At 52.4% G+C, this 14,138-nt stretch overlaps 1 protein-coding gene across 1 annotated transcript in view; it reads left to right on the top strand.

The window, feature by feature from the left end:
- Cacna2d4 (calcium voltage-gated channel auxiliary subunit alpha2delta 4) overlaps positions 1 to 14,138 on the top strand; it is a 114,820-nt gene that overhangs the window by 62,769 nt on the left and 37,913 nt on the right. Inside the window, 6 exon segments of the mRNA NM_001191751.2 lie at positions 433 to 478; positions 549 to 646; positions 2,189 to 2,282; positions 6,642 to 6,737; positions 8,065 to 8,192; positions 11,772 to 11,852. Coding sequence (NP_001178680.2) covers positions 433 to 478; positions 549 to 646; positions 2,189 to 2,282; positions 6,642 to 6,737; positions 8,065 to 8,192; positions 11,772 to 11,852 — 543 coding nt within the window.

Below are 14,138 nucleotides of genomic sequence, written 5' to 3' on the forward strand. Positions count from 1 at the left end.
CCTATGGTTTATTGAGCACCTACTTATGTTTGAGCACTGAGCTTCCAGGAGCTCATTCGCTCATTCCATCAGCGATTTACCGAGTGCACAGCAGATTGGCTGAGAGCCCAGTGAGGCTCCCGAGCTCACTAGGCAGGCACTGCTCACCGCAGGCTCGTCTCTGGCTGGTCATGCAGTCACCGTGTATGATAGAACCAAAAAAAGGCAAAAATCGCTGCTTTCAAAGTGTTAGCTTCTTGGACGGATGTGTTAAGAGGGAGGGGCTATGCAAGACAGTGCTAACTAAAGGGGTTTAAGGCTGTATCCACTAAAACTTGTAACACGATGCTGAAGGTATGCTCAAGCAAACCCTTCCTGCAAAGGGGTTCGCAGACCTGGGTGTGTGTGCCCACAGCCACAGGGTGTCAGCCTGAGTGTGATCTCTGCTTTCAGGCCTACATGACTTGCTTCATCCGGATCTGACCCTGGCCAGTGACTGGTAGGCAAGAAGGTATGGGTGGGAAGGAAAAAGGGGGCATTTGAAGTAACCAGGCTCTCTGGGCTTCCAGGATCTATTGTATCACGGATATCGACCCGGACCACCGGAAGCTCAGCCAACTGGAAGCTGTGGTCCGTTTTCTGACAGGGGTGGATCCAGACCTGGAGTGTGAGTTCCCTCACCCATACCTCTGAACTTGTCCTGTGGGTCCCAGGGTCCCAGGGCTTCCCAAGAGTGAAGAGTTCCATCGACCCATCCCGGGGCCACAAGGGTGGTTTGAGGAGAACAAGAAAAGCCTCCAAAGAAATAGGCAGAGCTGGCTGGAGCGGTGGGCTATGTAGGGTGTGGGCGTTTGGGGAACTCAAGGCCTGCACCCAGGATCCTTGTGCCAGAAGCCAGGATCTTCCTTAGCTCCTTCCAACCCTCCTGCTTGTCCAGTCTATCCCCACCACTACTTCACCTGCCTTGGAGTCCTCAGTTCTACTCTTATTTGGCCAGGCAGTCTCTTCAATCCTATGGTATGGGAGGATCTTCCAAGTCTGTGCACTCGGTCGGGCCTCTGGCCAGCTCACTTGAGCGTGGCCCTCAGGAAGCCCCTTTCATATGCTACGTATTATGTTCTCCCCATGCAAAGACCATCTCCCAACCAACCTACCAGGGCATCCATCTATCCATCCATCAGTCAGCAAGGCTGAAGGAGCATGTACTTGCACCAGACCTGGGCACGGACTGAGATACGGACGAGCCAGCCAAGGCCTGCACTTATAGAGCTACAATTTGTGGGGGAAGCCAGACAGTGAACAAGTCTGCGCGCGCGCACGCACACACACACACACACACACACACACACACACACACACACACACACTGTTACGGTCATGACAGGTGCCATGGACAGAGTGCTGATGGGGGTGTGGGGTACAGACAGGTGAAAGGAGGGTCACCGCAGATGAAGGAGAGCCCCAAGTGTCTGGGATCATCTTTGAGAGTGAAGAAAATATCTTGGAAGTAGAAGAGAGTTCGTTATACAGTGGTGCACGTCTAGCACTTGAACGCTATAAGTTACTTTTGTGCCATGTAAATTTCCCTCCAATAAAAAATTAAACCCACGCTAAGAGGAGAAGAGAGTGCTGCCTGTGGAGAGACTAAGGTGAGCAGCCAGACCAGGGAAGCAGCAGGTACTAGGGCACACACAGAGCCGGGTCATGTCTGGAGCAAACACAGCCACCAGCATGTCCTGCTTCAGAGAACAGAGAGGGCGGGAGCTGACAAAGGCTGACCAGGCTCTGACTAGCTCAGGACAATATGTAGACTCCACAGTGCTGAACTGGGAGGGCCTTCAGTGTCAACCAACATCTATTCCGTAGTTGAGAGTTTGAAAGCAAAACAGAGAGGGTTGATATCTTTATGCCCACACAGATGGCTTTAATGCCCAGGACACCGCACACAGCTCAGCCTTCTCCTGAACTGCTGTAAGGTGGCGGCTGCACTGTGGGCCTTGTTACTATTATTGGACAGGCTAGTCTCAAATCTGCTATGTAGCCAACGATGACCTCCAACTTCTGAGCCTGTACTTACAAGAGCTGGGACCGAGGCTTGTGCTGTGATGCCTGAACTACAGCCGCGGCTTCTAGGACGTGTGCAACGGGGCAGGACGGGGGGGGGGGGGGTGACAGACATCATGTGACTTGTTCCTGCTGTTACCCCCAGGTGATGAGGAGCTGGTGCGGGAGGTGCTGTTTGACGCAGTGGTGACCGCACCCATGGAAGCCTACTGGACAGCACTGGCGCTCAACATCTCCGAGTATGTAGAGGGGGAATGGCTCCAGTGACACATTCAAACCCAGTACTCCATGTCTGATTGAGTCAGGACCCTCAGAAAGATGCACCCCTCAGGAGACACAGGAATATGGGGGAATGGGGGAGGTGGTGAGAACCGCTCCATCCCCCTCAGCTCCCGCCAGCTACTCACTCAAAAACGTCAAGTGCAGCTTTCCCAGGCACAAGGGCTAGTGTCCTCACTGCAGCCCAGCCCAAAACCTGCACTGGGTTTGCTCTCTGGGCTGGTCTCCAGCCACGTGATTCCCACCACCCAGTAAGTGCTCCCGTAAGCATGAAACAGAGAGCTTTGAGGAAACGTTACCTCGGTGCTTCTCAGACACCTAGATTTTCCTCATTCTCTTGCTGGCTTTTTCTGGGTGACATTGTGTTTCATAGCTAGACAGGGGCAAAAAAAAGAGATTGCATAAGAGGTATGAGAGGTAGGGGTCAGAGTGACGTTAATGAGGTGGGGGCTAGAGTGCTTGTGTCTGAACAGGAACATCCAAAACCATAGAGGCCAAACCTCCCTAAACACTCAAGCTCTTTGTGGCTCCTCCATCAAAGCCACCTCCTATTTTTAAAGCATATGTGCAGTGTGCTTCATTTCCCAGGAGAGGGGCCAGAACACAGTGTTCATGTGCACATACTCCATGTGTGCCTCCGGTATCCACGGAAGGCTGTTCAGGAAAGGTTCTCAGTGCTGCTCTCTCTCATTAGAAAACTAGGTCACTGAAACGGGGCGTGAACCATATGTAACATTGAACCATATAAACCCAATGTGTAACTCTGAACCATAGTATACAAATAAACCTAAGAGAAAGAAAATTTATAAGACGAGATACTAGAACACTGTGTACTGAGGGGCAAATCTCTTCACTGGCTTCTACGCTACAAAATTAAGCAATGAGAGAGATCGCTTAATAAAGTGTGGCTGCCCAAGAAAGGCCAGCATAGCATCCCACTGCTGTAACCCCAGTGCTGGGAAGACAGAGATAAGGCAGAGAACAGTCGAAAAAGACCCTTAATGTCAACCTCTGACAGCCACAAGCGCGCGCGCGCGCACACACACACACACACACACACACACACACACACACACACACACACACATATGCTCACGCAAACACATGTACACAGTTATAACACACACATAAAACTGAAAGCCAACATGTTGTGGGGTTGAAGGCTCTCCCACTGAAGATAGGGACAAGCCTGCCCCAGTCCACTCCCATACAGCAAGGCCAGAAAGCACGTAAGCAACTAGACAAGAGAGCAGACTGACGGCCATGAGGACTGGAAAGAGAAAACAAAAATGGTCTTTGGTTAAAATGATATAATTGGGGGCGGGAGACTCCATGGTGGTGGGAAAAGGGGAGGGAAGGGTAACTCCATGGTAGGGGGGGAGGGCTCTGTGGTAGAGTGCCTGCCCGCCCTGGGCTCCATCTCCAACACTGTAAAATAAATATATTATATCATATCATATCATATACCAGGAAACTGCAAAGGAATAGGAAAATCACCACAGCCAATAATAGAATTTAGTAAAGCAGCAGGTTTTAATACCAATATTCAAAACTTAGTAATACCTGGAACTGGAGAAATGGCCTAGTGGTTAAAAACACATACTGCTCTTACAGAGAACCTGAGTTTGGCTCCCAGCACCCACGCTCAGTGGCTTCCAGCTGCCTAGAACTCCAGCTCCTGGGGACCTGACACCATCCTCCAACTCCCGTGGGTGTGTGCACTCACAGGCATATACCCACAGAGGGAATGCCCGTGAGACTGTGCATCCAGGGGACTGATTATAAAGTTCATTAGAACAACCAAGAACACCCAACATCTCAACCCCGGGGATGGTCCCACCTAGATAGGAAGGCGTCACCAAACCACTGTGAATTGTGGTGCTGGTACACGAAAGGGCAGCCAGGCCCAGGGGGCACAGATCCCAAGGAACTGTGTGTCATATCAGTGAGGGGAGGGGAGCCTGATAGCTGGTGCAGAGCCAGTGGGACTAACACACCACTGGGCAAGTTTCTCACACCACACACCTGGGTAGTGACTCACACTCAGACACAGACAAGAAGCCTCGTAAGTACCATCAGAAACTGTGATCCCGCTGCTCTGAGACCTGGGAGTCAGCAAGCTTTTCCTAACACTGAGTCAAAGCTCGGCAGCCACACAAGAGTGACTGGTAAATTTAACAGCCGGGAAATGTCTGTCTTGGGAGGGTGCAAAGCGAGATTGAACTGGGAGGCGGCAGCCATGAGCTGGTGGAGGTACCACTTCTACAGCACCTGTGTGAAGGACAGAGAGCTTCAGGGACAGACAAGCAGAGCACAGGACCATACAGGGACAGCAGCCGAGAGAAAAGATCGGTCCTTAAATATGCGTTGGCCCAGCTCTTAATAAGAGACACATCTAAAACCACTCAAGACAGTGCCTCTTACCATCTTCGGCAGCATACACTGTTGGGATACGTAGCAAAAGTATGTGGGCCATGAGCAGAGACAGATAAAACTATGACCTGTGCTTGGTAACCGGACGGCTATAGAGGATGCTGATGTGGATGGCCTGAGGTCGCACTGTGGTAGCTTCACTGGGAGCCAACATCTCCAGCAAGAGAAAAAAAAAAAAGATTCAAGTTCCAAAAATCAAAAATATTTAAATTCAAAACTTGGATATGAATTGTAAACATCCACCTGAGTTCATGATCTGTTTTTGATTAAAGAGATTAAGACGCTGCCCCTATCCTGCCCTGCTTGGAGGAGTTTAGCCTCTGAGTTCCTAGACTGTCCTGCTGGGGGAGCACTACCCTGGAGCACCCAGCTGTCTCAGGGACTGGCGATGCTGGTCCTCAGTAAAGTGAGTCTGGAGACATCCCTGACGGTAGGAAAGGGGTTGGAAATGAACCAGATGAACCAGGAGCATCCTATGGAAGGAGAAGCTAGCAAGACTAATGAGACTCAGAGGCCCCTGCAGAGAACTCATGAGCCAGGGACGTGATGAGAGCAGAAGGTAGCCATGACTGCAATGGGCCGCACTCCAATGCACAGAGTCCACGGAAGACAAAACCCATTCGCTGGTTACATTGGAGGTGTAAGACAAACACTAGTTTAAATAAGCAAAAAGCATCAGTTGCTTATCTCGCCTCTTCCGTGCAAATTGTATTTCCAGTAAGAAGCAAAATAAGGAGAAAATGAAGAAATGTGCCTGTGAGTGTCCCCAGCCAAGAGGCAGCGTGCACCTATGCGCATATATGTATACATATATATATATATATGTATACACGCACACACACACACACACACACACACACACATACCTGTGTACATATGTGCAAGTAAATTAGAAAGAAGAACGAACGTTTACCTGGTTCCCACGTCAGCCACGGGTCAGGCTGACCTACAGCTGAAGGGCCAGCTAGGGCAATACATGGTGGCAGAGTGCAATGCTTATGGGGGTAGACGGCACCAGGACACCCTCAGACCACAGAGAGTAAAAGCTCACAGCCAGATATGGTCAGGTCCCGGGGTCTAAGAGGTAATTTACAAGAAATACAAAGGACAAAAAAAAAAAAAAAAAAGAGTGTACTAAACAATGCTTTAGCAATTGACCTCACCCAGACAGCCGGTCTGGTCTTGTGAAAAGTGATCTGCAGGAAGAGAAGCCGGGATGAGGAGACCCAGAGCCAGGTTAAAAAGACCGTTGACTGCCATGGGCGTGGAGTTTCTAATAAGTGGTCTAAAGTCACAGTGGCAATGGCTGCGCTGTTTGGTGAATGTGCTAAAAGACATCCTTTAGATGGGGAAATTACATGGTGTGCCGATTGTGGCTCAAGTCAGGGAGGAGGGAAAGCAGATATTAAATAAGCTGCTGTGTTGAACAGACCATGGTCAAGTTCTGATTCTCCCCAGGCTAATGTCACGAAGCACTTGGGCTATCTGATGACCCTGGGCATCATGGATATTTTGGGAGGGGAGGATGATGTTAACACTGGGGGTTTTCTTGCGCTTTGGACTGGTGCTCTTTAGAGATGCCTACCCCAGGGTCTGATTCTGTGCAGCTACTGCAGGGCGCTGGTACCCAAGTAACCCAGACACCCACCTGCACAGTCCCATCCCTCTCTAGACCCTTCTCGTCAGGGACTCCCCAGTCCTCTAACCACCTGTGTTACCCCAGGCCTGGTGCTGGGTCTGGATATGGATTCTGCCAGTGTAGAGCACAAACCACGTAACCTCCAGCTGTGACAGTGCTTAAGTGCCACTGTCCCATGTCCTCAAGTAGCCATAAACCCAGGTACTGAAAAAGACAGCCTGCATGTTATCATTGCTTTACATCGCAGAGAGTCAGAGCCTGGTGTGGAAGTGGCCTTTCTGGGGACCCGGGCTGGCCTTCTAAGAAGAAGCTTGTTCGTAGGCTCCGAGAAGGTCTCTGATAGGTGAGTCCTGCCAGGCACCCGGAGGTTGGAGGTGGGGACTCTGGGAGGGAGGAACATGTCACAAGTCTTGGGTCCCTTTGGGGCATGCAGAGCAGAGATGGTCTCAATAGGCTGTGCCCTGTGAGTCCATTGACATAGACACCGGGAGAACAGTTGGTGGTGGTGTCAGTCTTTCCTTCCACCTGCTCAAGGTCCCTCACTAAGTCCCAATGCCTTCAGCCATGAGCTCCTCAGTGACTCTCTCTGGACTCAGTGACAAGTCCACACACCCTAAGCAAGGTTGGAGGCTTTCTAGGAAAACAGTTTTGGTGGCTTTCCCCTCTCCTTTCTTCCTTCCCTCCCCTAATTCCCAGAGAGTCGGGGTGGGGGTGGCACCATCCTTTAAAAAAGGGGGGGCTTCTAAGGGGAAGACAGGGCAACACACAGACCTTCTTCAGGCGATCAAGGACTTTGGGAAGCTGGGAATGCAGCGGTCTGGAGGACCACAGATGCACTGTGTAGCCCGGGTGGAGAACTCCCTTTACCTGGACCATGATGCAATAGGCAATCTGGGGACTCTGGAACAGCAAATCTGCTCTCAGCACAGGCAAGCCACTCACTCAAACTTCAGTCCTCTACCTGGGAATTACCCACAGGTGCCACTTAGTTTTGCACCCCACCCAGCTTCGCCCACTTCCTAGTCAGCTTCTCGACCAGCCTCCCTCTGTAGGCTTGTGTGTGCTCAGGGAAAGCAAACCCGTAATTAGCAAGGAAAAGCTTCTCCGAAAGGAGACTAATGTTGCACACTGAAGCCTTTCAAAGTAACCATTTTAGGGCAATCCATGCCTCTTTACTGCAGTGATAGAATTGACTGTGGGATCTCCTCACTCGGATCTGCCAGTGAACCAGACAAAAGAAATCACCTATTCCCAAAGGAAGTGTACTTTGTTGCCAATACAACTGCCTGTTCCTGCCGGGTACCCGCTCAGCCTCTGCTGCCCTCCCCTTCTACCAGATGCTCCGGCATTTTGCTTCTGGAAAAGGCAGGAACTGCCTGGAGCAACTTAAGAGCTGATAACTCTTCATTCTTTTTTTTATTGAGAGCCCTTGAAACAGGTCATGCCATGTAGTCAACATAACTGAGAACCCTGAACATCCTCTCTAGTCCTGGGAGTGCGAGGGTAACAGTGTACTTACTGCCTCTGCTGGGTGCAGGGGCTGTTTCCTACCTGCATCTCAGCCAGCACAGGATGCTGGTCCCAGCCCAGCCAGGATGATCATGTAGGACACAGGGAAAAGGGACAGACATCTTCCCAGATTTGAGGAGACATCAATCCCACTCTCACAGGAAGTTCCTGACACCTGAAGATGAAGCCAGTATTTTTACCATGGACCACTTCCCACTGTGGTATCGGCAGGCCTCTGAGCAGCCCCCAGGCAGCTTTGTCTTCAATCTCCGCTGGGCAGAGGGACCAGGTAACCTACACCTCTGTGCTCTCCCCAAGAGTGGAAAGTGGGGGCGGGGTGATATGGAAGAGAGGAAGACCCCAGGGCTCCCTCCCTGCCTTCCCTCCTGACACTGCAGCTTGAGACATGCGTGGTACAGCACACAGGATGTAGGACTGTGTGTTCTTAACCCCGGCTAGCACTCAAACTCTGGAATGGAACAAAAGAAAGAGATTTGACCCGAAAGCCAGCCAGTCCAACTCCTGGCCCACATTCCCAATGTGAGATCAGCTTTAAAACTCTACACCCTCAGAGGACTTATCCACATGGCTCTTCCAGTCTCCACGCCCCTCAGATTATCCAGAAGGCAGCTCCTAGGGCATAGGGGAAACAGCCAGGGCCAGCCAGCAGACCCCTACAAGCCCAGGCCACTGGGCAGGGAGAAGAAGTGACACCAAGCTGGGGACTCCAACTTCCAGCCCTGGTCACTCTGGAGGATGGCAGGAAACATCAAAACCTTCACTGGATTGCGAGGAAAATCAGACTGCTGAGAGTGCATGGGGCCTACAGCTCAGTGCACCCTGAAACTCTTAGTTACCTTTGAGGAAATGGTCTGGAGAGACTGGGCAGGGGGGAGTCCTTGTCCAGAATCCAGAAGTCTAAGCAACAAATATCCATCAGGTTGGCACAAGGGGGCTGAGTCAATGCAGAGGGACTAGAACTTGGACAGTACCCACTCACCCACTCATGGTTGAGTGAGAGAGGTGGGCAAGAGGTCAAGATGGTAAAGGCAGACATCTCAGGTGTGTGTGTGTGTGTGTGTGTGTGTGTGTGTGTGTGTGTGTGTGTGTGTGTGTGTGTGAAGTGAGGAAGGTTTTCAGGAAGTGGTAGCCTGTAGAGGAGCACCACTGTGTGTCTGTGTGCTTGCACACATAGGGACACACACACATACACACCATGGTGAACTGCCCTAGGACTGTCAGCTTCAGGAGCTCAGCAGCTCATGGCTTTCCAGGGTTGCCCCTCTAGGCCGAAGACAACAAGGGGGGACTTCTGTTCTATAACCCCTAAGCGTCCTTACGATCCACTGAGCCCGGCACTGCACCCTGTGTCACTCTCCACCCACACACCAGTTTGTGATGTGCTGGACAAACGTTTCCCCACGAAAACCCTGTGAGATGAGCACTGTTGTCCCCATCTCTCATCGTACATGGGGAGAGACGAAGGCTCAGAGACGCTCTGTGACTCGCTCAGGTTACACAGCACACACGAGAGCCTTTTACACAGCAAGCTATAGCCACGTCCACCTCATTAAAGTCCAGGTTATTTTGACACCCTAAATATAGGACAGGAGACAGAGAGAAAAGAGGTATTTTCATTCCCAGGACCCACAAAGAAGGTTCTCAAAGGCCAAGCTGAAGTTCTTCCCAGGTTGCACACCTAAGGCAGAGAGGCAGCTCCTCCCACACGAGGGGCTCCCAAAGGACAGACACCCACGGGCTCCAGAGATGCTGCCTGGGTGAGACCCGGGGCCCCGCCCAGGCAGGGTGACAGGCTCCCTCCTGCCTGCACTGTCACCAGAACTGCCTGCTGGCTGCTAGGGGAAGCTTTATGTGTCCACGAGGTAGGAGGGCAGGTGGGTGGGGAACGGAGCTGCCAGGAGAAGACAGGGAAGCTAGCAGCCCAAAAGGGGACTGCTGAGGAGGGAGGCAGGAGCGAGCTCCCTTCCTACGCCCCTGCACACTTGCTCAGCCTGAGCACATGCGTAAAGCCACGTGGACAATTCCGGGCCGCCCATCCTCCCCAAGAGAAAGAAAATAATTTCATTTTAATGGGGTCAGGGAGCCATGAAGGCAGAGGCAGAGAGGGGTAACCTCCAAGCTAACCTGAGGTCTAGTAGACAGTGCTGCCCGATTGTGTTACCTCTGTAGCCTGAGCCTATGCCACCTGTGGGTACACCTCAGTCTGCCAGCACCAAGGACATGCCTCATCCTGGACTTGTTCACACAGGCCCTGTGTCATGTGACCATTGACATTAAGGTTGAAATTCCCAAGGTCCCCAGAAATTAACTGAGTGATGCCCAAAAGTCGGTGCTAGCAGGAAGGCAGGCCGCAGAGCCAAGGACTCCTGCAGGGGTCCCTACATCCGTGTTTTATAGATGTTTCCAGAAACAAAGGGAAGGATCTGCTCTCCGTTTCTACTCTGGTTCCTTTGGCTTTGCCATGGCAAGTTTTCTGGAACAGAGAACAGCTCGGGGGGTCATGAGCTTCCACAATCTGAGCATAGATTCTTGAGACCTGTGGAAGATAGCGAGGTAACGGGAAACCATAAGAACGCTATCCATAGGAAACCGTGCTTGGCCCCAGTACAGAGGCACCACTGACCAGCAATCTCCACCAGGCGTTGAGAGCTGGTTATCACAGGCAGTATGACAGAACAGGACAGTACACAACCTTGGACTGATGAGAGGCCTTTGGGAAGCTGACTCAAGGACATGGACGGACAGAAGCCAGAGGCCAGACAGCAGCCTGCTGGAAAGCTGCTCTCCTGTGGAGCTCAAACCACCCTCTGATCTTGTTCCCAGGATGGCCTGGTTCTTCTAAAAGAAGTGAGAGGCAACCCAGATCTCCAGGGACCTGGCAGAAAGTTCTAGAAGGGCAGCAAATGAAAAAGGAAGTCGTCGTGGTGGTGAGCTGGGCACCACCAGCTAGGATCCATGAAGCCTCATAGATGTGTCAGCTATCATTCTGGCTGCTGGGGTGGCTCATCCGCCATATCTGGCTCGTGAGCAGGGCCATCACTGCCACTTTCTGTGACTCACAAAGGCAAGGCCGGGTCACCCACCACCCAGGCTGCCTGGGATGCCTACGACCTGCCCTTTAATATATGGTGCATCTATTGTCTGCTTGATAGTGTAGTCACCTGGTGAGAGGGCAGGGAAACCCAGCTTAAGGGTTGCCCTGGCCAGACTGGCCTGTGGCACAATCTTGATTGTTAAGTGGAGAAGGGCCTAGACTGCCATGTAAGGGGCCATCCCTGGACAGGTGGTCCGTCCTGAGCTTCATAGTCAGCCTTGCTCCATAATTCCTGCGTCCGGCTCCAGCCATGACTTCCTGCCCCAACCTCCCTCAGTGATGGACTATAAACACTTCCTCCCAAAGTTGCTTTTGGGTGTGGTGTTTATCACAGCAGCAGAAACACAAAGTGGGACAAAGCCCCTGATGGGTAAGACCCATGTGGGAGGACAGGCCATGACAGGGTCCTGCGGCGACAGCAAGCAGAACTAAGCAGCAGCAACAGGCAGGCGGGTTTGCTGCCTGGAGACGGAGCAAAGTCACGGTGCCGCTGTGATGCTGGCATCTCTTGGCTCAGGCAGGCAGAGGCTAAGGGATGATCTGACAGGTCCAGGTTTGTCCAGATGCAGGGACAGCAAGGGACCGTCAGGTGGTGGACAGCTGTAACCCATGACAGCCACCGGACCCTTCCTCCCACCTCACCAGGGATAGCTTATCCCCGCTTTCCTGTTTGCCCTGCGTTCCAAGAGATAGGCTCAACCCCCGTCCCACCTCTGCAGGCGCCGAGAATAACAATAATTCTCATTTCCCCAGATAGCCCCGGCAAACCAGTGGCGGTAAGGGCCAGCACGGCAATAACTGTGACAGTGGACGGGAAGACGGCCATTGCAGCAGGTAAGAGCCGCCCTGAACTGCTGTGGGGGAAGCTACCAGGCAAAGTCGTGAAGGCTGGCAGGGCGGAGCTGGCTCAGCCAGAGCACCTGTCTAGCTGGCCTGAGGCCATCTCATCCCCAGCACCACATACACAGGAAGAAAGAATAAAGGTGCCCTGGATATAGGGACTCTAAATTTTCCCAAGAGAAATGCTGGCGGAAGGATGCTTGCGTCACGTTGTCTTTAAAACCATAAAACCAAAAAAATACTCATGGAGTTAAATGCAGCCCAGAGAGGTTGAGAGACCTGCTCAAGGACAGGACAGGAACAATCTAGACCTCCATCCCATCCCTGGGACACTGCTTCCCTAAGACATTACCTAAGCCCATGACTCTGCACTGTCTACCTGGGACTCCAGATGACCAGGGGAGACCATATGACAGACAAAGAAACTGAGTCACAGAGAAGTTATTTGTCCAGAGTTCCACGAAATAAAGGTAGAAACTGGACTCAGACCAGCTCTCTTTGGGACCCGGAGTCAATCCCATTGCCTAGGTTCTAAGAGGAAGAGAGCATCCAGTGGCCCTCATAAGCTTGTCCTGACTCTGTAGGTTTTTTGGTGGCTAGGTCAGTGCATGGCATCTGTGTCTTGCTGTTCGAGTCTCTGTGATTGTGCCCTCCATGTCCCTCAAGAAGCTGTGCAGTCCACTGGTTATTCAACCTAGGGGGAGCTGAGGTACCAGGCAATTGTCTCATACTCCAGGGGCCTGGCAAGATGGGAGACCAGTGGCCGGCAGGACCCTGCCCTCCTCCCTAGGCTGCAAGTGTCTAGCGCGGAGATAAAAGAAGGGAAGGCCCGAGTTTCCTCAGGAAGCGTGGGCTACCCAGAGTCAGGGTTCCTGTGTATTCTCCAAAGAGCTGAGGTAGGCAGGTTTCCACCTCAGCATCTCCAGCAAATTGTAAGGTGCGTCCCTCCGACCCCAGCAGCTCCTCACAGCACAATTCTTCCAGAGCCCATGGCATGCTAATCCCAGGCCAGAAATGATGCCCACTTCTCTCCCTAAAACCCTCCTGTGGTTTAGTCCCAGCAGACCTGTGGCTACCTTGTTCTGCCTGAAGGCTTTATGGCCCCTCTACCTTGAAGACCTGGGGAAGGAGAGGAGTGTGAGGCCAGCCTTCTGACTGTGTTTCCCCACACTCTCCAATTACCTGATAGAATTTTTAACTCCAAGCTGAGTTAGAGCCAGGAGGGGTTGCCATAGAAACCATGTCCCAGTGCCTCCAGTTGAACTCCTTCAGACAGTCCCCGTGACGCTCAGGGTGCACGGCTGTGACAGGAAAAGCATGAGGCGCTGGAGACCTGATGTCGTGAGTTCATCTGCGTCTCATCCTATATCCTCCTTTCCCTGGTCCCCGGCACAACCTCCCCCATCCTGGGACCAGCTAGGATCTTCACCTCTAGGAAGGGTAGGTGGTGTGTTGGCTGTCCCTAGAAGCTGGGGCCTTGACACTCTCCAGAACAGGCGGCCCTGGTGCACAGTGTCTAGGCAGGGGCTGTGCCAGGCCTGCCCTGCATCTGGAGAGACTTGAGTCACATTAGGGGTCTGGATAGACAGGACTGTTGCCCTCTGCGTGTCTCCTTGTTTGAACTGCGCCTTTAGCTTCAGTAGCAATGTGTGCTGTGCTGTACTGTGCTGTGCTGCTCCTGCAGGGGGCTTAGGTGAGACCAGATGTGGCTCTGCTATAGAGAGACTAGAGGAAGGTGACCCTGGCTCTGACCACACCTAGGAAGAGAGACTCTGGGGCTGTATGACCTTGTGTACCCTGGGGATTCACATCTCCCTGACTTAGTGAGTTGTCATTCCAAGAACGCTCCCAAAGCAAAGGTTCCTTGTGAGTCTTTGAAGGCCAAGAGTTCAGAACCACTGGGCTAGAGGCCAGTCCTGCCCTGGAGATGAAGAGGCCACAGGGAGCCAAGCTTTTCCTCCTGGGCTGGGCCAGCAACCCAGAGGCCAGGCTTTCTTGCTCTCCCCTCTTCATTGCTGCACCCCTATCTTTCTAGCCCCTAATTCGAGCTTCCTACAGGCTGAAGGGACCTCGTCTTAAACCCATGTGTGGGGTGCTTATGTAGCCAGTCCTAAAAGACCAAGGTGGCAGGCATTAGCTCACTGAGCCTCCAGCAACGCCCGCCCCTCCTCCCCAGATCCCAGGGGATGTCTAGCAGAGTCTGCTCACCTCTCCTGCACAAGCTTCACTCTGCCCTGAGGCTCAAACCTGTTACTGCCAGGCAGGAGCATGGATAGGTTT

The sequence above is a fragment of the Rattus norvegicus genome, chromosome 4, assembly GCF_021556685.1.
Source record: "Rattus norvegicus strain SHRSP/BbbUtx chromosome 4, alternate assembly SHRSP_T2T, whole genome shotgun sequence".
In the NCBI taxonomy this organism is placed as follows: Eukaryota; Metazoa; Chordata; class Mammalia; order Rodentia; family Muridae; genus Rattus; species Rattus norvegicus.